This window comes from Mobula birostris, chromosome 12 (genome assembly GCF_030028105.1).
Source record: "Mobula birostris isolate sMobBir1 chromosome 12, sMobBir1.hap1, whole genome shotgun sequence".
NCBI classification, from domain to species: Eukaryota; Metazoa; Chordata; class Chondrichthyes; order Myliobatiformes; family Myliobatidae; genus Mobula; species Mobula birostris.
This window is the reverse complement of record NC_092381.1, coordinates 70313606-70337851: the sequence shown is the minus strand read 5'-3', so window position 1 is coordinate 70337851 and position 24246 is coordinate 70313606. Positions and strand designations below refer to the sequence as shown.

The 24246-nt window shown below is 43.7% G+C and overlaps 1 protein-coding gene across 4 annotated transcripts in view; it reads left to right on the top strand.

Moving 5' to 3' along the window:
* The first annotated feature begins 24086 nt into the window (after positions 1–24086).
* The window catches only part of lrp8 (low density lipoprotein receptor-related protein 8, apolipoprotein e receptor), a 121252-nt gene continuing 121092 nt past the window's right edge, over positions 24087–24246 (top strand). For all 4 annotated transcript variants that reach the window (XM_072274049.1, XM_072274046.1, XM_072274048.1 and 1 more), the window contains exon 1: positions 24087–24198. In XM_072274049.1, coding sequence (XP_072130150.1) covers positions 24147–24198 — 52 coding nt within the window. In that variant the 5' untranslated portion in view covers positions 24087–24146. The remainder of the gene's footprint in view (positions 24199–24246) is intronic.

Sequence of the window (24246 nt, the reverse complement as noted above, 5' to 3'; positions counted from 1 at the left end):
TACAACATACATACAACCACATGTCACACTTCTCCATTCATTATGATATGGATACACTCAAATCTTGATCTCTGTTCTCTTGTCAGTCTCTACTAATCACCTTAACATCTGGAAATCTATCAATGCCACTCCTTGAATATAATCAACAACTGAGACTCCCCACTTCTCTTGTGCAGAGAATACTAAAGACTCAAAAAACCACCAGCTGAAGCTATTTCTGCTTGACTAGAATCTGAATGGCCTCTCCCTAATCCTGATGCTGGCCCCTACATCCGGCTTTTCAGCAAAATGAAACAATGCATCAGTACCCACCTTATCATTCCCCTTCATAATTTTCATGTTTTCATAACACACAGGAGCAGAATTAGGCCATTTGGCCCATGAAGTTTGATCGCTATTTCATCATGGCTGATCCATTTCCCTCGCAACCCCATTCTCCCGCCTTCTCCCCATAACCTTTCACCACCTGACTAGTCAAGATCCTATCAACCTCCACCTTAAATACGCCCAGTGACCAGGCCTCCGCAACTGCCTTTGGCACCAAATTCCACAGATTCACCACCCTCTGGCTAAAGAAATTCCTCTGCATCTCTGTTCTAAATGGACGTTCCTCTATTTTGAGATTGTGCGCTCTGGTCCTAATTCCCCAACAAAAGAAACAACATCATCACATCCATTCTATCTAGGCGTTTTAACATTCAATATATTTAATTTAGATCCCCCGTCATTCTGAGAAATTCCAGCGAGTACAAGCCCAGGGCCTTCAGTCACTGCTCATATGATAACCCTTCCATTTTTGGAATCATTTTCATGAACTCCTCAGAGCTCTCTCCAATATCAGCATATACTTTCTTCAATAAGGGGCCCAAAACAGCTTTCAATACGTCAAGTGAGGCCTCACCAGTGCCTTATACAGCCTCAGCATTACAACCTTGCTTTTATATTCTGGTCCTCTTGAAATAAGTGCTAACATTACATTCACCTTCATCACCACTGATTCAACCCACAAATTAACCTTTAGGGAATCCTACACAAGGGCTCCCAAATCCCTTTGCAACTTGGAATTTTGAATGTTCTCCCTATTTAGTATGTAGTCTGTCTTTATTCCTTCTACTAAAGTACATGACCATACACTTCCCAACACTATATTCCATCTGCCACCTCTTTACCCATTTTCCTAATCTGTCTAAGTCCCTTCTGCAGACTCTCTGCTTCCTCAAGACTACCTGTCACTCCACCTATCTTTTTATCGTCCACAAATTTGGCCACAAAGAGATCAATTTCATCATCCAAATCATTGACATACAACACAAAAAAGTGGTTCCAACACAGACCCCTGTGAACTCTATTCACCAGCATCCAGTCTGAAAAGTTGTGGCCAAAAAGTTCTATTCAAAAGGTTCAAAGGAAGATCTAAACAAGCCTGATGCATTTTGGAAACAAGTCCTGTGAACTGATGAAGTTAAAATAGAACATTTTGGCTGCAATGAGCAAAGGTATGTTTGGAGAAAAAAAAGTGCAGAATTTCATGAAAAGAACCCCTCTCCAACTGTTAAGCACCGGAGTAGATCGATCATGCTTTGGGCTTGTGTTGCAGCCAGTGGCACGGGGAACATTTCACTGGTAGAGGGAGGAATGAATTCAATTAAGTACCAGCAAATTCTGGAAGCAAACATCACACCGTCTGTTAAAAAGCCAAAGTGGAAAGAGGATGGCTTCTTCAACAGGATAATGAACCTAAACACACCCCAAAATCCACAATGGACTACCTCAAGAGGTGCAAGCTGAAGGTTTTGCCATGGTCCTCACAGTCCCCCGACCTAAACATCATCAAGAATCTGTGTTTAGACCTCAAAAGAGCAATGCATGCAAGACAGCCCAAGAATCTCAGAACTAGAAGCCTTTTGCAAGGAGGAATGGGCGAAAATCCCCCAAACAAGAATTGAAAGACTCTTAGCTGGCTACAGAAAGCGTTTACAAGCTGTGATACTTGTCAAAGGGGGTGTTACTAAGTACTGACCACACAGGGTGCCCAAACTTTTGCTTCAGACCCTTTTCCTTTTTTGTTATTTTGAAACTAAAAGATGGAAATAAAAAAGTTTTCTTGCTTAAAATATTAAAGAAATGTGTCATCTTTAACTTTATGCCTTTTGGAAATCAGTTCATCTTTTACTTGCTTAGCTATTCACAGTAACAGAAGTTTTGACCGGGGTGCCCAAACTTTTGCATGCCACTGTATGTCAAAAGAAACATTTGGTATAATTTTATATTTTGGTAACATTTGGTAGCCAACACACTTTTCGTCCCTCTTCCCTCTGGGAGAAGGCTCAGGAGCTTGAAGACTCATACGGCCAGATTTGGGAACAGCTCCTTTCCAACTGTGATAAGACTGCTAAACGGATCCTGACCCGGATCTGGGCCGTACCCTCCAAATATCCGGACCTGCATCTCATTTTTTTTGCACGACCTTACTTTCCATTTTTCTATTTTCTATTTATGACTTACAATTTAAATTTTTAATATTTACTATTGATTTGTAATCCAGGGAGCGAGAAGCGCAGAATCAAATATCACTATGATGATTTTACGTTCTAGTATCGATTGTTTGGCAACAATAAAGTATAAAGTATTATTAGCTAGCTTACCTCCATATTTCACCTTTCCCCTCCTTATGTTTTTTTTTAGTTGCCTTCTGTTAGTTTTTTAAAAATTCCCAATTCTCTAACTTCCCATTAATTTTTGCTCTATTCTATGCCCTCTCTTTTGCTTTTACGTTGGCTTTGACTTCCCTTGTCAGCAATGGTTGTGTCATCCTGCCTTTAAAATACTTCCACTATCCTGCACTTTCTGAGTTGCTTCCAGAAACTCCAGTCGTTGCTGCCTTGCTGTCGTCCCTGTTAGTGTCTCCTTTCAATCAGCTTTGGCCAGCTCCTGTTCCTTTGTAATTCCCTTTGCTCAATTGTAATATGGATAGATCTGACTTTAACTTCTTTCTCTCAAATTGCAGGATGAATTCTATCGTATTATGATCACTGTTTCCTAAGGTTTCCTTTACCTTAAGCTTCTTAATCATATCTGGTTCATTACACAACACCCAAACCAGAATTGCTGATCTGCTAGTGGGTTCAACCACAGGCTGCTCCAAAAAGCCATCTTGGAGGCATTCCACAAACTTTTTCTATCTCACTCTGTAATTTGTAGACCATATCCTGGCTACTGTTTGGAGGCCTGTAAACAACTTCATCAGGGTCTTCTTACCCTTGCTGTTCCTTAACTCTACCCACAGAGATTCTACGTTTTCTGATCCTGTGTCACCTCTATCTTAAGATTTGATTTAATTTTTTACAAGCAGAGCCACTCCTCCTCCTCCTTGCCTGCCTGCCTGTCCTTCTGATAGATTGTATATCCTTGGATATTAAGCTCCCAACTATAATCAGCTTCCAGCCGTGACTGTGTCATACCCATGACATTATTCCTGCCAACCTCTAACTGTACTACAAGATCATCAACCTTGTTTCGTATACTGCGTGCATTCAAATATAACACCTTTATTCATGTATTTCCTCCAAGAGGACCACAACCTTTCCAGGGTTTGGAGGTGTGTGTGTGTGTGCCACAATGATCTGGAGAGCTAAGTTGGCTGGAGTCAGGGCTTTTTGCTTTGGTTCTCGGTAGGTCACCCATGCCAAACAGGTCAAAGGGTAGAGGCCAGACTAAAAGTGGACCACCAGTTCTCCAGGTTCAGGGGTTCAGCTCAGGGCTAACAACCCTGACTGGTAAAACAAAATTGTTACAGAAACAGCAATGAAGAACCCTTCTACATCTGAGTGCGATGATATTCCTGAACTGCACCCGGGGCTTACGTGACTGACTATAGTGAAAACCGGAAGAAAGCTACTGACGTGATGAAGGGAGATCTGAACACTGCCAGAGATAGAAGACTTTCATAAACGCCAGCGGTGTAACGGGCAGAAAGTAAGTAACTCCTGGATTTGTCACCTTTTTCAATTTTGTCCCCCTTTTTACACTGCAACCCATCCCACTGACTGCAATTTTGTCTATCATCTGCCTGTCATTCCTGACAGTCTCACTATACATTACCTCTGCTTGTAAACCCACATCCCTATCCTCAGCCTTATTATTCCAGTTCCTATCCCCCTGTCAAATTAGCTTAAACCCTCCTGAACAACTCTAGCAAACCTGCCCGCAAAGTTATTGGTCCCTTCAGATTCACGTGTAGCCCGTCCCTTTTGTACAGGTCATACCTTCCCCAGAAGAGATCCCAATGATCCATAAATCTGAAACCCTGCCCGTGCATCAGTTCCTCAGCCATGTATCCATCTGACAAATCATTCTATTCTTGCCCCCACTGGCACATTGCACAGGCAGCATACTGGAGATTACTACCTGAAGGTCCTGTTTTTTACCTTTCTACCTAGCTCTCTAAATCCTCTCTTTGGGACCTCCTCTCTTTTCCTTCCTTTGTCTTTGGTACCAATATTTACCAATACATCTGTCAGTTCACCTTCCCTCTTTCGAATGTCATGGACCCAATCTGAGATGTCCTTCACCCTTGCACCTGGGAGGCAATATACCATCTGGGTCTCTCTATCGTGTCCACGGACTCTCCTATCTACTCCTCTAACTATGGAATCTCCTGCACCACTGCATCCTTCCTCTGCCCCCTTCCATTCTGAGCCACAGTGCCAGGCTCAGTTGCTCCAGTTCCCCCTGGTAGGTCACCACCCCCCCCCCCACCCCCAACAGTATCAAAAACAGTATACTTGTTATTGAGGGGAACAGCCACAGTTGTACTCTGTACCAGCTGCATATTTTCCTTCCCACTCCTGACAGTCACCCACTCACCTGCCTCCTGCAACCTACGGGTGACTACCTCCCTGTAGCTCCTCTCTATCATCTCCTCAGTTTACCTTCTGAGCCAAAGGTCATCGAGTTGCAGCTCCAGTTCTTTAACATGTTCCCCAAGGAGCTGCAGCTTGGTACTTCTGGTGCAGATGTGGTTATCCAGGAGGCTGGAAGTCTCCCAGAATTCCCACATCTCACACACAAAACATAACACCCCCTGGAGCCATTCTTACTGCCCTAACTATAAACTTACAGATGAAGAATGTGCAAGAAATAGCTTACTAGATACTTACATTGCCCACACCTGTGTTCGTCCAAGCCTGTTGAGCCAAAGCCAAAAGTCTCCCCACTCTAAGACTGGCCCACTCCAACAAGGGCCATTCCGCTTGCCCTGCCTTATTTTTATTTGACCTTGCCAATAAATCCTGAACTCTGATTGGCTGCTCTTCAAGCTCCTAGAAGATGGCTACGAAGTGCTGATTTTTAAAGCTCCCTCCTTGATCTGAGTGAAGACCCCATTACCTTTTGCCCCTGAACTTCGATTGGCCATGGTTCAAGCTGTGAAAGACAATCTTTCAATAAGATTGTGTCTTATACTTGTGGCCTCCAAAATTTTAAGTGCTTCTTACTCAATCTTGTGTCCTAGGAATCAATCAAATTAATTTTATTTGGCAGCTTTAAGACAAATGTAGTTATTCCTTGATGTTAAGATCTGGATGGCACACAGTAATGTGTAGGAGATCTCCCTGAAACCCTGTACAACACAGCAAGCTTTCGGTATATTTGTACTTCAAAACTGTTGAATATAGATAAGCCAGATTTTCAACAAGGATGAATCTCAACAAAGATCATTCCATCATTTTCCAGATCTCTTTTCTTTAGGTGCCAAATGATGACAGTCTCATCCCTATTGCAGCCTCTTTTGAGGTCAGTGCATGGCAATGCTTAGACTCTAGCTGGTACCACCAGACGTGCAAGATCGTGATTTGAAGATTCTTGTGGTGAGGCATCCTGTCAAGTGATTTTGAAGGTCTATATAAGGATGAGCTTCACAGGACCTGAAGGATGTTTGTAACAAACTGTTGCCCTATTACAGCTCTCTGACACATCCTCATACCCTTCCCTGGGCCACAACCCACAAATGAACACCAGGCCATTGTCTCCCAGACCATTATAGATCTCCACAAATTAGGAGATCTCATCTCCGTAGCCTTTGACCTGATAGTGTCCCAATTGTGCACTGCCCATTTCTGTCTATATAAGAGACACAAAGAGGAGTGCCCTGGTAGACCCATTGTTTCTGCCTGCTCTTGCCCTACCAAATTATTTCTCCCTACTTTGATTCTCTCCTGCTACCCCTTCCCGTCTACATCCAGGACACTTCTCATGCCCTTTATCATTTTGATAACTTCCAGTTTCCTGGTCCCAACTGCCTCAGTTTTACCTTGGACATTCGGTCTCTATACACCTCCCACTGCAGCAAGAAGGTCTTGAGGCTCTCTAAGATCTCAAACAACCAAACATTTTTTCCTCCACTAACACTGTCATCCTCCTGGTAGAATGTGTTCTTAAAAACTTCTAAGGTTATTTCAATTCCTCCCACTTATCACAAATTAAAAGTGTAGCCATGACTACCTGCTTGGGCCTCAAATAAGCCCGTTGTTTTGTTAGCTCAGAAATTATCCTTGTTCCAAGCATATTCTGCACATTTGCCCAGCTCTTCCGCTACACTTACTGCATTGATGTTGCTTCCTTTTTGGGTGGTCACTTTTGTTACCTTTCCCACCAACTTCTACCTGGTTTCAGTTTAACCTGAACTGCCTTTTTCTGGATCTCTTGGCTTCTGTTTCAGGAGACAAATTATCCTCTGATATCTATTATGAATTCATGGACACCAGCTAAGTCAACTACCTCTTCTCGCCTTATTTCTATAAGGATGCTATCACTCACAGTTTCTCTGTCTCTAACTCATCTGTTCTCAAGATGAGACTTTCCACTCTGGGGCATCAGATATGTCCTTCTTCGGCAAACATGGCTTCCCCTCTGCTGTGTTGATGGAAACCTCGCACACATTTCTGCCATTTCCTTTCTGCTCTAGCCCCCTTCTCCCCAGACAGAGCAGAGATTCTATCAGCACTCACTGTCCACTTTACTGCTTCCGGCATAGTGTTTCTGCTAGCCGTAGTGAGATCCCACCACCAGTCTCATCTCCTCTTCCCTTCTTTCTGCTTTCTACAGTGACTACTCTCTCTGTGACTTATCACTTATCCCTTCCCACACATCCCTCCTCGAGCCCAGCACTTTCTACTGCAACTATATAATGTGCACTGCTTGGCCCTTCACCTCATTCCCTCCCTACTATCCAGGGAGGCAAACAACCTTCCAGATGATGCACTGTTGTTTTCCAAAGCAATCCTAATGCAGGATCTTCACCTGAAACATGACTGTCCCGTTGCCTCCGCAGATGCTGCTTGGCCTGCTGGGCTCTTTTAGCAGTTTGCTTACTCCAGGTCCTCGTTCAACAGTCTCTTCTGTCTCCATTCCCTGATTTACTATGGTCAAAGTTTCAACACAAACTTTTCTGTGAGTGACATGTAGTTAGGGAAAGACTAGCTGAAAGCAATGACCACTTTTATACACAGTAACACTGGGGGGAGATAGAACCACAGCACAAAATAAAGGCAACTGTGCACAGCTTAAGGAGGCTGTGAACAAAAGTAGCCATTAGGATGAGGGGCATATTTGTGTACAATTATCCACAAAATGCTGGAGGAACTCAGCAGGTCAGACAGCACCTATGGAGGGGAATAAATGGTTAATGTTTCAGGCTGAGTCTCAGCCTGAAACATCGACTGTTTATTCCTCTCTGTAGATGCTGTGTGATTGCTGCATCCCTCCAGCATTTTGTGTGTGTTGCTCAAGATTCCCAGCATTGCAGAATCTTTTGTGTATATGGGTACAATTATCCTCCTCCTTTGCTGAAGGTTTGTAGGTCATGGCTCTCTAAGCGCTATACAGTTTGTTATTCAGATAAAATGGAAGACAGGGCAGGTAAATACTGCAGCAAAGATGTGGAGAATACAACATTGAGGGCACTTTACACCTGATGACCTACTTCTTTCCTGCAACTGAACGATAGCAATACTTTTATAACCTCTTCATCCTTGGGCATGTTCCAACTAGTTCTTGGTATACTGTATGTCCTGACTCCTCCGAGCTACATTCCTTGCATCTTAAAGTAATTGAACCAGATGGTGAAAGGAATGAGACTATTTTCCAAAGAATATGGCCTTGCTTTTGTTGTGATTGACTGGCTTTCAAGGCCAGTTTAAGCTAGTTACAGATGCTCAGTTCCTTTGACAATAATCTGAAAATTTAACCTCTGGTCTATTAATCAGGACTTGTTCATTACACACAACACATTTTATGCTACCTCATTTAAGTTATTCTCAGCTTCCTCAATAAGTTGTCTTCTTGTTTTTGTATGGGATTGTTTATGATTGGCTACATCTTGCAAATGCACAATATAATTTAGTCAGCTTCATTTCTTCCCATTTCAGTTGATTTGTTTGGTACAATAGTTTTCTTGTGCAGTTTGGACCTTTTTCATGGTTTGTGATGGGCTAGCCTAATCAAAGTTGTTGTTACGGAGGCACCGATGATACCACGTTATGCAGTAGGCTTTTGCACCTTCATCAATAATTTCCTGGAGTGCCGTCACTGTTAATGCACCTGTACCAGTTTTTATTGATGTATTAACTATCTCCACTCATCATAGTAATCTCTTCCATTCATATTTTTTTCAGTGTTTCAGATCAGATTGTCTTTATTTGTTACATGTACATGAATCATCGAAACATACAGTGAAATGTGTTGTTTTGTGTCAATGGCCAATACAGTCCCAAGAATTGTGTTAGGGGCAGCCTGTAAGTATTGCCACATTTTTGGTGCCAGGATAACATGCCCTCAACTCACTAACCCTGACTGCACATCGTTGGAATGTGGGAGAAAAGCCATGTGATCATGGGGAGAACATACAAGCTCCTTACAGAGAACAGTGGGAGTCGAACCCCAATCGGTGATCGCTGGGATTGTAAAGCAATTGCGCAACTGCTACGCTAAGGTTCCATCCTTTAAATTGTCCTTTCCCAAATTTTATCCGTTAATTCCACATCATTCTTTATTATAATTGGAAAGTTTTACATTAACACCAATTCTGTATTCCCAAATATAATTGGGGCCCTAATGATCATTGGACCATTAGTAGTCTTAGGTGTGGACATAATTAGCCATTTCTTTACAGTCAGTCTAGTTTTGGGTTGGGGAGGCTTCTCAAATGTTAATCCATACAAAATTCCACTGATCCTCAAACTGGGCTATGTTTCTATCAGTAAGAGCACGCACATCTCCCAATTCAAACCTACGCAGCCCATTTGCAGGAGCTACCCGTACTGAATATGAACCCATCCTTGCTCTATCCATCCTTATTTATTACTGCTAATAGTTAATTATACTCTGAGTATTTTAATTTAGTTTCCTGATACAAGGAAGGCTATGTGTGGGTGCTCTGTTCAGCATCACTGGGAAAGGATTTGTGACAGGCGAAGGGATGGCCCCTGCTCTTACTCCGGAAGCCCTGCCATTTGCTCTCATCTTGGCTATTTCATCTGCCTTCCTGTTCCCTTTGGCAGTGAGTTCTCATCTTGTATATAATTCTCTTAGCTCTCACTTTAAACCCTCAGGTATTGTTTTCAGCATCAGTGCTGACATTAATGGTTTCCCATCTGCTGTTTTGCAGATATTTTGTGTAATGGATGTTTGAGCCAGAGCAGATTGTGTTTGCTGGGAGAAATATGTAGAAAGAGAGACTCCAAACACCAGTTTGGCCTGTTGTTCTCTACAGAGTGGGCAATGGACTGCAATAAGCTCTGATTTATGGGTCAGAGAGTCTGCACCATGTTTTCCTCTCCCCTTTTCTCCTTAACTGACACCGACTACGTATTTATCCTATGATACCCCTGGGTGCATATTTGATTTAAATCCTTCTTCTGTCTTCCACATCTCCTCAATTGGACTTGTGGGGCTTTACCCTAGTAGTTCACACATTTAATGCTTCTAATCTGATACCCATCCCTCCTATTTTAAGTGTCCTCCTAACAATCCAAATCCCAGAGCCTGTTAATCCTAGCTTCCAATTTCAGATCTGACCGTGATGAGTGAGAAGGATAATTGACTGTATTCCAGTACATGTGGCAAAGTCATGGCCTAAAATTGGGCCAGAAGGGCCTATTCAAATCACTGTCCATTATGCCATTGGCGGTTAGGGCAGCAATGAAGGTCCTCTGTCTCTGCCTGTCATACCGTTGCACACAGATGTAGAAGAATTCTTCATTACTGTTTCTGTAACAATTTTTTTTGACTAGACAGGGTTGTTAGCCCTGAGCTGATCCTCCAAATCTGGAGGACCGATGGGCCACTCTTAATCTGGCTTCTGCCCTTTGGCATATTTGACATAGGTGACCCTATCAAGAGTCAAAGCACAAGGCCCTGACCCCAGCCAACGTAGCGCTTGGGGTCATTAAGGCATGCAAGCCTCGAAACCCTACGACAAAGTCCTGTCCTCTCGGAGGGGAAGGGCCCATTACTGTGCTGTATCTCTAAATTTTATAAAAGGCTGGTGTGGTACGCGAATCCATTCGCAAATCCTCGCGTTCTACTTATACCACATATTTCCTCAACTGAATTAATGAAGATACTTATGGCATAATTTTTAGTAATTCTTTGCAGTCCCCCATTCAGTGTAAGAAACACCTGAGCACCATCATTCACACCAGCCAGGATAATTCTTAAATCACTCTCTTCTTTACTTTGTCACATATTCTTCTGATAGAAGGATCAGTACAAAAGCAGGATCTCAATCTATCCTATTTGAGTCTTTAATAGATTCAGCAGTTGGCTCAATCAGGCTTCATTTTACTTTTTCACTTTTGAGTCTGTGACATATTAGCCAGGCACTGAACAATGCACCAATGAATAGAGGGAAAAGAAGTCCATTTGACAGCTGTCCGTTAAAATGAAAAGTGTGTTTGTATTGATCCTTTGGGTGTAAGGGAATTACTACAATCCATCAGCTATATTTTACAGTAAAAATATGGTAGAGTAGGGAATATTCCCAATGGCGATTATTGTATGGAATTAATCTGGAACATTCTTTCTTGGGTTTCTGAGATCAAGAATCATCTTTTTTATAGTCAGCTAAATAAGTGTCTTTGCATGTATGGCTAGAGGCCTTGGTGCCCCTTGTTCTATGAATGTAACAGACTTTTCCACATCTTTCTTGGTCTTAAGGAAAAGTGTACTGTTTCTATAGTTGGGACATTGGCAAAATCCCTACCTGCTCTTCCAGCCTTGTCACATTCTGTGGGTGAAGGCTTCACTTCCCACCCTCATAATGTGAAGGTAAAACTGCTACGACTTTACTGTCTGTTTCTGTTATCCACGTCCATGATCTCTGTCTTTAAATTGCCGCAGTTGACTGTGGTCCCATTTCATTATCGTCAATGATCACTTTGTTTGGAATGGCCCACTCTGAAAACATCGAGATTTTAATATTGTCCCAGCCAGAGAATTGTCATGAAACTTTCTTTTGGATGGACGATAAACTGTGACCTGGCTATGCTTGTATCTCAAAGAATAAAAGAATAAAAAAAGTCTCACAAAACCAGGGAGGGAAATACCTATTGCAGTGTCTATTAAAGATCAATTAATGACCATGCAAAGACATTGTAAGAGTGGACACGAGCCCTGAGGCTGGATGTGATTCCTTCGTGCCTTGAGATGCATGTTTCCATAACTCCCATGCTCTTGCAATTGCTTACATGCTGTCCCGAATGTGAACGTTTTCTCAAATATGCCCATCCCATGAGCCATGCAGGGTCCAAAAGGCAACTCCTGTGGTTGCACTTTCTACAGTGGGTCTTCATAGATCAATGAAGTGCAGCAGGGGTGGGGGGCACAGTGATGTAAATGTTCAACGGGTCAATTTAATAACAGAGAATGTATACCATGTACAACCTGAAATTCTTACTCTTTGCAGACATCCATAAAACAGAAAAAAACGAAGAATCATTGATCCTAAATTATGTATTCCGAATATTTATCTGAAGGACTTTGTAACCTCCAAAAATGTAAGGTCTCTGCTTAATATTTGTTTTTGGAAGCCAAACACTGCATAGCCTATTCATGGAAGAAACCAACAACCGATGGACTCTCACAATGGCTGAAAGAAATGACTTCTTATCTTGCTCTGGAAAAGATGAGCTACATTACAAAAAACAAACTTGGCAAATTTCAGGAAATTTGGGACATTTTCTATAAGTTTCTGGAGAACAATATTCAAGATGATGAAAATAACGAACTGAATTGACTGCCTTTTTTTAATGGCGAGGTGTTTGCTTTTTTTGTGTATGTGTTTTTTTCCTTTCGATTTCTTATGTATTTTTTTCTTTTCTTTAACGTTGTTGTATTTTCAAACCTATGGATGATCTAATGTGTTTTCTTTTCATTCTGTAAAAGCAATAAAGAGATGTTTTAAAAAGAAACGAAGAATGAATGACAGAAAATATTACCAGCCCAAAGCCCCCCTCCCTCTCCCATGCACAAGCTCCAGCGAAAGCTCCCTCTGCCCCCACTCGCTCCAGCAAAAACATCAAATCCTCCCTGCTCCCTCTGCCCCCACTCGCCCCAGCAAAACCCTCAACCCTCCCTGCTCCCTCTGCCCCCACTCGCTCCAGCAAAACCCTCAACCCTCCCTGCTCCTTCTTCCCCCACTCGCTCCAGCAAAACCCTCAACCCTCCCTGCTCCCTCTGCCCCCACTCGCTCCAGCAAAACCCTCAACCCTCCCTGCTCCTTCTTCCCCCACTCGCTCCAGCAAAACCCTCAACCCTCCCTGCTCCCTCTGCCCCCACTCGCTCCAGTAAAAGCCTCAACTCTCCCTGCTCCCTCTGCCCCCACTCGCTCCAGTAAAACCCTCAACCCTCCCTGCTCCCTCTGCCCCCACTCGCTCCAGCAAAACCCTCAACCCTCCCTGCTCCCTCTGCCCCCACTCGCTCCAGCAAAACCCTCATCTCTCCCTGCTCCCTCTGCACCCACTCGCTCCAGTAAAAGCCTCAACCCTCCCTGCTCCTTCTTCCCCCACTTGCTCCAGTAAAACCCTCAACCCTCCCTGCTCCCTCTGCCCCCACTCGCTCCAGTAAAAGCCTCAACTCTCCCTGCTCCCTCTGCCCCCACTCGCTCCAGCAAAACCCTCAACCCTCCCTGCTCCCTCTGCCCCCACTCGCTCCAGTAAAAGCCTCAACCCTCCCTGCTCCCTCTGCCCCCACTCGCTTCAGTAAAAGCCTCAACCCTCCCTGCTCCTTATTCCCCCACTCGCTCCAGTAAAACCCTCAACCCTCCCTGCTCCCTCTGCCCCCACTCACTCCAGTCAAACCCTCAACCCTCCCTGCTCCCTCTGCCCCCACTCGCTCCTGTAAAAATATCAAACCCCCACCACGCACCATTGAAGAAATAGAAAAGGCCCCAAAGTGACCATGAGCTAGAGTCCATCAAAAACTACTGCCCACCCCAACACTTCGATATCTCAGACAGGCTGTCTCTCTCACTGGCGAGGGAGAGAGATATCATTCCTGCAGCTGTTGCGAGGTTTCAATGTTGCAATAAAACATGCCTGCACATAAGCTCAGCAGTATCCTGGGGTGCAGAGCAATTGTCTAGATCAAAAATATTCCTGTAATTCCCTTACCAACAATTGAATCACTCAGTGGCCAACTCCTTAGTGCTCCAGGCTCAGGCTCAGGCTCCCTCAGTCAGTTGTCTTCACACCAGTCACTGCCTATTCATCACTTCCAACAGGCATACCCCTTGGAATGTAAAATGCTGGAGGAGGGCTGTCTTATCTACATGGTCTTCCCTACTTAATAACATTGCAAATATATATTATTATGAGGGACATGCAGAGGATAGGTGGTAGGAAACTTTCCCCCATGACAAAGATGTCAAAAACTAGACTGCAGAGAGTAATGTGTAAGTGATTTGGAGGGGTTTGGAGGACGAACTTTCCATTCCATAGGGTAGCTGGAATTTGGAATTAACTGCATAAAGGCAGAGAATCGCACCACATTCAGGAAGTATTTACATGAGCAATTGAGCTGCGAATGCATAAAAGCCTATGGATCACGTGCTAGTGGATAAATACTTGATGGGCAGAATAGCTTGTTTATGTGCTGTACGAATAAATGACACAATGACTCCATGTCAAAGATCTGTGCACTAAGTCCCTCATCACCTCCGAACTTCAGCTGCGACTTAAACCTTTGCAATCATCAAGTTAGAAATTCAAAAGGATCACTAAGTTAAAACTTTTAATAAAATTGTTTGGCTCTCTTGAAATTGTTCGAATTGTTTGAAATTGGCCTTGAAGAAGGCAGACTTGTAATATGTGATTGCTTTAGTCAATCATAAACAAGCATTTCAAGGCTGGCTGATTAGTTTTGCAGAGTATGGAGCTATATACGATACATTTTTAAAAATTAGTCATAGAATAAAACTCTGAGAGCATTTAATATTTCCTATTGATAAAATATATTACTATCATCAAAGCATTCCCTCAGGTTGTACGCAAATTCACCCTGACCTATCTGGTCTCTGCAGAACTTCAATAGTTTGCATAATGGTAAGTTTAGTATGTTTTCATACCTAAAGAGCAAACATGGTCACTTGGACACTTGTGCATGTCGTAACGCTGAACCACAAATATCTTGAAACCAAAATGTCACTGTATAGAAATACTTGATTCATTTCAGCAGGAAAATGTTTAGATTTTGGATGTTTTCAAATTACAATTATTTAAACTGGAGACTTTTGTTTATTGTTTGTATGCAGTTCTTTGTCAACTAGTCTTGATTTTTCCAACTTGCCAACACATACTGGTGACTCATCATTCATCAAATTCAGCAGCTTCAACCACTTTTACTCTTGTAGGAACTGAAGGTTGAGCAGGCATTTTGGACTACATTATGTGTATCTGTTTAATCATTTATGCAAGTTTTCTAAAATTGCTGAACTGTGAATGCGAAGATAACATTGAAGTTTTCTCTTTTATTTTGACAAAAATACATTAGTTTGTTATGTGCTATGTCATATAACATGGGCGATCTTGGTCTCGATACTGTTCTTGACAAATTCTTCTTCAGAAGAGGTTTGCTATTGCCTTTTTCTGGGCAATGTCTTCACAAAACGGGTGACCCCTGCCATTATCAGTGGTCACATAACCAGGACTTGTGATACGCTCCAGCTGTTCATATGACCATGCACCTCCTGCTCCCATGGGTTCACATGGCTTCACGTGACCCTGATGGGGGGGGGGGCGCTAAGCAGGTGCTACACCTTGCCCAAGGGTGACCTGCAGGCTAGCAGAGGGAAGGAACGTCTTGCACCTCCTTTGGTAGAGATGATTCTCCACCCTGTCACCCAAAGTGTCATTATTAATTCTTAAAGAGATTTGAAACTGAGAGTTGCTCACTTTTATAGCTTATATGTACAGGGATTGATCATCTGAATTCTGGATTTATCCGTCATTTAGTTTTGACAATTGGGATTTCATTTAATCTTAAACATAAAGCTAGGTTGAAGGCACAATCTTTAGAATGACAAATAAAACAACTGTAATTAGTATTTAAATATTCTAACAACAAGAATTCTGCAGATGCTGGGAATTCAAGCAACACACATAAAAGTTGCTGGTGAACACAGCAGGCCAGGCAGCATCTCTAGGAAGAGTTACAGTCGACGTTTCAGGCCAAGACCCTTCGTCAGGACTAACTGAAGGAAGAGTTAGTAAGAGATTTGAAAGTGGGAGGGGGAGGGGGAGATCCGAAATGATAGGAGAAGACAGGAGGGGGAGGGATGGAGCCAAGAGCTGGACAGGTGATTGGCAAAGGGGATATGAGAGGATCATGGGACAGGAGGCCCGGGAAGAAAGACAAGGTGGGGGGGGGGAACCCAGAGGATGGGCAAGTGGTATAGTCAGAGGGACAGAGGGAGAAAAAGGAGAGTGAGAGAAAGAATGTGTGTATAAAAATAAATAATGGATGGAGTACGAGGGGGAAGTGGGGCATTAGTGGAAGTTAGAGAAGTCAATGTTCGTGCCATCAGGTTGGAGGCTATCCAGAGGGAATATAAGGTGTTGTTCCTCCAACCTGAGTGTGGCTTCATCTTTACAGTACAGGAGGCCGTGGATAGACATGTCAGAACGGGAATAGGATGTGGAATTAAAATGTGTGGCTACTGGGAGATCCTGCTTTCTCTGGCGGACAGAGTGCAGGTATTCAGCAAAGCGGTCTCCCAGTCTGCGTCAGGTCTCGCCAATATATAGAAGGCCACATCCGGAGCACCAGAAGCAGTATATCACCCCAGCCGACTCACAGATGAAGTGTTGCTTCACCTGGAAGGACTGTCTGCGGCCCTGAATAGTGGTAAGGGAGGAACACCTACACTCTGTCCGCCAGAGAAAGCAAGATCTCCCAGTGGCCACACATTTTAATTCCACATCCCATTCCTGTTCTGACATGTCTATCCACGGCCTCCTCTACTGTAAAGATGAAGACACACTCAGGTTGGAGGAACAACACCTTACATTCCGTCTGGGTAGCCTCCAACCTGATGGCATGAACATCGACTTCTCTAACTTCTGCTAATGCCCCACCTCCCCCTCGTACCCCATCTGTTATTTATTTTTATACACACATTCTTTCTCTCACTCTCCTTTTTCTCCCTCTGTCCCTCTCACTATACCCCTTGCCCATCCTCTGGGTTCTCCCCCCCCCCCTTGTCTTTCTTCCCGGACCTCCTGTCCCATGATCCTCTCATATCCCTTTTGCTAATCACCTGTCCAGCTCTTGGCTCCATCCCTCCCCCTCCTGTCTTCTCCTATCATTTTGGATCTCCCTCTCCCCCTCCCACTTTCAAATCTCTTACTAACTCTTCCTTCAGTTAGTCCTGACGAAGGGTCTCGGCCTGAAATGTCGATTGTACCTCTTCCTAGAGATGCTGCCTGGCCTGCTGCGTTCACCATTAACTTTGATGTGTGCCATTTAAATATTCTAGTTTTTTTTCTCCAACACAATACATAAAACTTATCTCTTGTGTTTTAAAAATATTTAACATGCCCTTTTCTTGGTGGTACAATTCTTAATTAGCAATGTAAAAAGGCATTCACAAGCACTATATTAATCAGGAGTCTCTACTATATTTTGTTTATATTTGTGTACTTTTTATGAATAATTAAATCCTAGTTTCAAATTGGAGAAAAAAATGTGGTTTAAAGTCATGTTTAATGTAACTTGCCAAGTATTGCACACAAAGGAAAATCTCAAACTACATTATTCATTTTGGAAGCAAGTTAGTATCCTGGCTCTGAATAACCCAGTAGTTAAATACAATGATGATAGAAATCTGCCTTTGTTTTATTTTGATCCATATAACACAATATTAAATTAAAACAATTGATGTAATTCATTACACATCAGATGTAAAAGTACTAACTGTGCTAAAACAGTAACCAACTTCCTGTCTGACTGAAAAATCACCTACAGTACAACTGTGAAATGACCTACAGTATATGATGAAAATACAGTGAAATCAATAACAGCTGGGACAGGGCAAAGAGTGAAGGAGATTAATGCTGTTAAGTAGGAATAGACTAGCGAAGGGAAGAATCTATGAAACACTTGAATAAGTGAATGATAGTTCCCATCCACAACCACCCTCCTCTGTCTGGCAGAACTGGTCTGCACCTTCAACAATTTCTCCTTCAGCTTCTCCCACTTTCTCCAAACTCAAGGGATAGCCATGGGCACCTGCATGGGCCCCAGCTATGCCTGCCTTTTCACTGGCGATGTAGAACAGTCTATGCTCCAAGCCTTCCCTGGAAACGCTCCCCAACTCCTCCCTTGCTATATTGACGACTGCAGTGTTGCTGCTTCCTGCACTAATTTCATCAATTTTGACTCCAACTTCCACCCTCCCTTTCATTCACTTGGTCCATTTCTGACACCTCTTTCTTTCTTAATCTCATCTCTGGAACCAATTCACACGGCTATCTTGATAATACCTCTTATCGCCCTGTCTCCATGATGGAGCTTTCCTTTCCAGGGCATCTGAGGTGTCCTCCTTCTTCAAAGAAAGGGGTTTCCCTTCCTCCACCATTGATGCTACCCTCACTGGCATATCCTCTATTTTCCAGATGTCCGCACTTACCCCAACTTCCCATGTCAGGGTTATAGTTCCTCTTGTTCTCACCTACCACCCCATGAGCCTCTGCATCCAATACATCATTCTCTGCAACGCCCGCCAGCTACAGTGGGATACTACCACCAAACACATCTTTACCTTCCCCCACCTCCAAGCTTTCCGCAGTGATTGCTTCCTCCGCGGTTTCCTTGTCCATTCATCCCTCCCCACCAATCTCTCTCATGAGGCATATTTCTGCAAGTGACAAAAAATGCTACACATGTTCATTCACCTCCTCCCTTACCTCCAATTTGTTGGGATCATCAATTGTATCCGGTGCACCTGATGCGGCCTCCTCTGCATTGCGAGGCCCAATGTAAGTTGGGGGAGCACTTGGCAAACACTTCCGCTCCATCTGCTGAAAGCAGAATTTCCCAGAGGCTAAACATTTTCATTCCTATCCCCATTCTTGTTCTGACATGTTGGTCCATAGCCTCCTCTTTTGCTACGATGAGGCTATCTCAGGGTGGAGGAGGAACACCTCATGTTCCATCTAGGTAGCCTCCAAGCTGATGGCATAAACATCGATTTCTCCTGGTAATTTCCCCCTCCCCTTCCATCTTCTTCTATTATCCACTCTGGCTCCTTGCCTCTTCTCCTCCCCTGCGTATCACCTCCCCCCAGTTCTCCTCCTTCCCTTTCTCCCTGTCATGGTCCAGTCCGTGAAGTCCACATTCCGGTTCACGGTCCGGTCCATCGATCCTTGTTCTGGGTTTTCGTGTTTGCTCTCTTGTTCTGTTGGGTGCCCTAATTAAGGCACCTGATTCTCGTTGTGGGCTGGCACATAAATACCTCTGCAGACCAAGGATTCGGTGCTGGACTGTTCCCTTCCCTTCCCGCCTGAAACCTTGTCAGTATCCCCAACAAGTTCAACTGCCGGAGTGAGACCGGAGCCTTGCCACGCCAAGAGAAGGAACTATCTATCATTGAGTTTGGAACAGTCTCTTTGTGTCCCCATGTTTAGTATCCATGTTCTGTGTACCAGTCCCAGCCCTATGTCCTGTTCCCAAGGAGGAGTTCCTTGCCCAGCCCAGTGCTGGAGATTCCTCGTCCTGTGCTGGATCGTCCCCATCCGAATCCTCGGCAGTCATCCCGACCCTGAGTCCTAGGAAGGGTCCTGGCCCTGCGTCCTAGGAAGGGTCCTGGCCCTGCGTCCCAGGAAGGGTCCCGGCCCTGCATCCAAGGAGGAGTCCCGGCTCCATACCCAAGGCCTAACCAAGCCGAGTCCAAGAGCCTCGTCCTGTGCTGGAGATTCCTCGCCCAGCCCAGGAGTACCTTGCTCAGCCCGGTGCTGGAGTTCCCTCATCCTGTCTAAGAGTCTCTCGTCCTGCCCAAGCCACGTCCAAGAACCTCGTCCTGTCCAAGTCATGACTTTGTGTTCTTGTTCTGTCCATGTGCCTCGTCCTGTGCAGGAGTTCCATGTCCAGTCCTGTTGCCACGTCTCGTCCTCACCTAGATCTGGGGTCCGAGCCCGAGTGAAGACCCAGGTTCTGGGTCCCTGTCCAGTCTCTGGTTTGGAATACTAGCCCAGGCTCCTAGCTCCAAGTTCCTTGTCCTGGTTCCGCTTTCCTAGTGTGTCCTTGTCTTGTCCAGGGCCTGTGTCAAAGTCCAGCGTCATTTCTTCCCTTGCTTTCTTGACAAAACTAGTCCTGTTTCTAGTATTTCAGTGTCTGTGTCTTGCATTTGGGTCCGCTCCCAGCGCCCTTGAATGACACTCCCATGGTCCACTTTCCTCTCCTTTCGGATTTCTTCTTCTCCAGCCCCTGACTTTTTCCACCCACCTGGCTTCACCTAGCAAGTCCTCCTTCCCCTCCCCCTGCCTGGTGTCTTCCTTCTTTCTTTCCAGTCCCGAAGAAGGGTCTTGGCCTGAAATATTGACTGTTTGTTCATTTCTATAGATGCTGCCTGACCTGCTGAGTTCCTCTAGTGTTTTTTGTGTGTGTTTGAATTGAATAATATGTTAAGTGAAGCACTGATAGAACAAATGGTGAAGAAGCTATATTACTACAAACATAGCTTTGACAGGAGACCATATGAGAGTAACTTTAGAAATATATAGTATGTTCAACTTTGAGGTTAACCAAGATAATTAACAATCAACTTATCAGAGCATTTAGAGTGAGATTATGGAAACACTTTCAGCAATATCAAGATGGAGACAACTTGATTAAAAACCATATGAGGTATGATTATCTTTAAACCTGTAAGTTCTGGGTTACTTTACAATGATAGTATTGTCCCGAACATCAGAAAACACTGGCATAAATCAAGAGAGGACATGGAAGGGTAATTAGATCATTCTAAAATAGAATAACAATGGAATGAAGAAGCAGTACTTCTTCATTCAAAGGATTAGTAAGCAGCAAATCAAAGTTTGGTTGGAAACTTAGTCAATATATTGACCAGTATTTTCAGGACAAATGGACATTGCATTTGGGTGTTGAGAGTGATTGGCATTAGCGTATTTTACCTCTTCAGATGCATTGTCAAAATGGTCTTGTTTTAATTTTCAAATAGAGATTTAATCAGTGCTGGTAATGACTTAGGTGAGACCAAGCACAGACTTGGTGTCTGTTTTACTGAGCACCTGTGCCTGTTCTCCACGGCCATCCAGAGTCCCCAGTTGCAATCTATTTTAATTCCACTCCCCATTCCCACATGGACCTCTCTGTCCTCTGCCTCCGCCACTACCAGGGTGAGACCAGATGAAAACTGGAAGAACACCACTTCATGTTTCACCTGGGTAGACTGAATATTGAATTCTGATTTTCAAGGAAACCATTTCCCCTCTGACCCTTTCTTCTCCTTCAGGGCTTCCCTTCTTTCCAAGCCAAAACTCCAGCCCTTCCCCACCTCACCCCTATCTCCCAGTTTATTCTCCCATCCACACCATCTGCCCACCACCGACATCCCCCCTACCCCCCCCCCCACCAACTGTTCCGATTTGCTCACTATACTAATTTGGTTTCTTTTCAACTCCCTTCCTTATCAGATTCCACAACCTGCAGCTTTCAACGACAGTATCATTTTCCAGTCTTTATGATTTCCCCCTCCCAACTATCTGCCAATCAACCATCCGTCACTTGGATCCACTCATTGCTTTCCAGTTCTTGCCCCGCATCTCCCTATCATATCGTTATACCTTCCCCCTACTTTTTCCATTAAGTTGAAGGGGCTTGACCTGAAACGTCACCTGCTCAATCCCTGGCATTCTGAGTTTCTTCAGCAGTTTGTTTATTTGCTCCAGATTCCTGTATCTGCAATCTGTGGCATCTCCAGAAATAATACTACTTATTCCTCTTCTGTCAAATTTTTCTATAAGCTTGTAAACTACAGGGCCTGCAAACTTAATGTACGTAATCTTTTAACATAATTAAAATTATTACTGTTTTATTGACACCGCACGCAATTTATTATGCAAGATGTAATGTCAGAATTATCATTATGACCTTAAGATATAGGCGTATCAGGGATTAGCAGAAACAATATGGGCCACTTGGACCAATAAAATTGTTTTCATGCTGTACTACATGGTGACTCTACAATATAACAGTTTTTGGCCATTTGGCTTCTGAGACCATGAGATATAACAGCAGAATTAGGCCATTTGGCCCATCAAGTCAGCACTTCCATTTCATCATGGCTGATCCAATTTTCCTCTCTGCCCCAATCTCCTGTCTTCTCCCCGTATCCCTTCATGCCCTGACTGATCAAGAAACTCTCAACCTCTGCCATAAGTATACATAAAGACTTGGCCTCCACAGCTCCCTGTGGCAACAAATTCCACAGATTCACCACTCCCTGGCTAAAGAAATTCCTCCTCATCTCCATTCTGAAAGGCCACCCCTCTATTAAGGGGTAAGTTTTTTTTACGCAGAGAGTGGTGAGTGCATGGAATGGGCTGCTGGTGACGGTAGTGGGGGCAGATACAATAGGGTCTTCTAAGAGACTCCTGGATAGGTACATGGAGCTTAGAAAAATAGAGGACTACAGGTAACCCTAAGTAATTTCTAAAGTAAGTACATGTTCGGCACAGCATTGTGGGCTGAAGGGCCTGTTTTGTGCTGTAGGTTTTCTATGTTTATTTTGAGGCTATGTCCTCTGGTCCTAAACTCTCCCACCATAGGAAACATGCTCTCCACATCTAATCAATTAAAATCTTTCCCCATTCGATGTTTCAATTATGCACCCGTTATTCTTTGGAATTCTGGTGAATGCAGGCCCAGAGTCATCAAGCGCTCTTCATATGACAAGCCATTCAATCCTGGAATCATTTCGTGAGTCTCCTTTGTACCCTCTCCAATTTCAGCACACCCTTTCTAAGATAAGGGGCCCAAAACTGCTCACAATACTCCAAGTGAGGCCTCACTAGTGCTTTATAAAGTTTCAACAGTACATCCTTTGCTTTTATATTCTAGTCCTCTTGAAATGAATGCTAACATTTCATTTGTCTTCTTCTCCACAGACTCAACCTGCAAATTAACCTTTAGGGAATCCTGCACAAGGACTCCCAGGTCACTTTGTGCCTCAGATGTTTGAATTTTCTCTCCATTTAGAAAATAGTCTATCCTTTTATTTTGTCTACCAAAGTACATGACTATACGCTTCCTGACACTGTATTCGGCCTTCTATTTCTCTGCCCATTCTCCTAATCTGCCCAAATCTTTCAGTAGCCTCCCCATTTCCTCAAAGCTACCTGCCTCTCCAGCTATCTTTGCATCATCTGCAAACTTTGCAACACAACAATCAATTCCATTGTCAACGTAACTGACATATAATGTAAAAAGAAGCAGCCCCAACACTGACCCCTGTAGAACACCAGTATCAACCCGCAGCCAGCCAGAAAAGGCTCCCTTTATTTGGCTCCAGCCAATCAGCCACTGCTTTATCCATACTGGTCTCTTTCCTGTGATACCATGGGATCGTAGCTTGTTAAGCAGCCTCAGGAGTGGCACCTTATCTAGTCTTCTCTGCCATTTGATCATGGCTGATATTTTAAAGCCATTCTCCCCCTTTACAACCTTATTAATCAAGAACCTTTGAATCTGTCTTAAAGATATTTTTCTCCACAGCTGTGGCAAGGGATTCCACAGATTCACCCCCTCTGGCTGAAGAAACTCTTTCTCAATCCATCAGATTGATAGAGCAGGAACATAACTTATATTCTCACAGTGCTCTAGATCATTCAGCTCAACACCCTTTTTCATTACTTTGCTCCAGTCTTAGATGCTGGGAAAAAAAACGTGCCTGCACCTGTTTTTCTTTAATAAGGCATTCATGGATCCTGTCTTTTGATCATTTTGAAATAACTTAAGTCCAAAAATTAAGACCTACTTTTTACCAACATTGAAGTTGCTTTGTCACAATTTTGGCGATTTGCCGAATCTATTAATATCCCTTTGTATTGCAGTCTTTCTGTTGACACCTGCAATACCACCTAGCCTTTTTTTTTTGCTGACAGCAAACTTGGAAATGTGGGTTTCTATTTCATCATACCAGTGTTTCGTGAGTAGTTTCACCCCTAAAACATATCATTTGGGGTCGTGAACAATCAATTAAATTTCCTAATTAGGTCAGTGATTTGCCGTCTATTCCTTGAGATTCCGATTCATGTAATATTCCCACATAGGATTTATCACATGCCTTCCGTGTGCGTTTAAATGACAGCCGCAAACACTGGGCTCGGAGTGGGTACGGGGAGGCAGGTCACATCCCAGTGAATTTTGTCGTTCGATCCTGTTGAATTTCTGCATTCCCATTCGCTTAACCTGCGCTCCTGCTGCGAAATCGGGAATGTGATGTGATTGCGCTTTAACTTTACGTTCCTCCTTCTAGTACTTACGTCAGGAGCTGCCGTTTGGCTTCGCTCCTACGAGGGATAGTGCTGTTCAAGGCGAGAGGTTGCAGCGTCAGGGGATGAGCAAAGGAGACAATGTGGATTCTTTCGTTTGCGCTGTTATTATTGAATTTGCACGTGCTTGAAGGTTAGTACATGTGTTTTTTAAAAAATAAATCTTATAGGTATTTTGGAA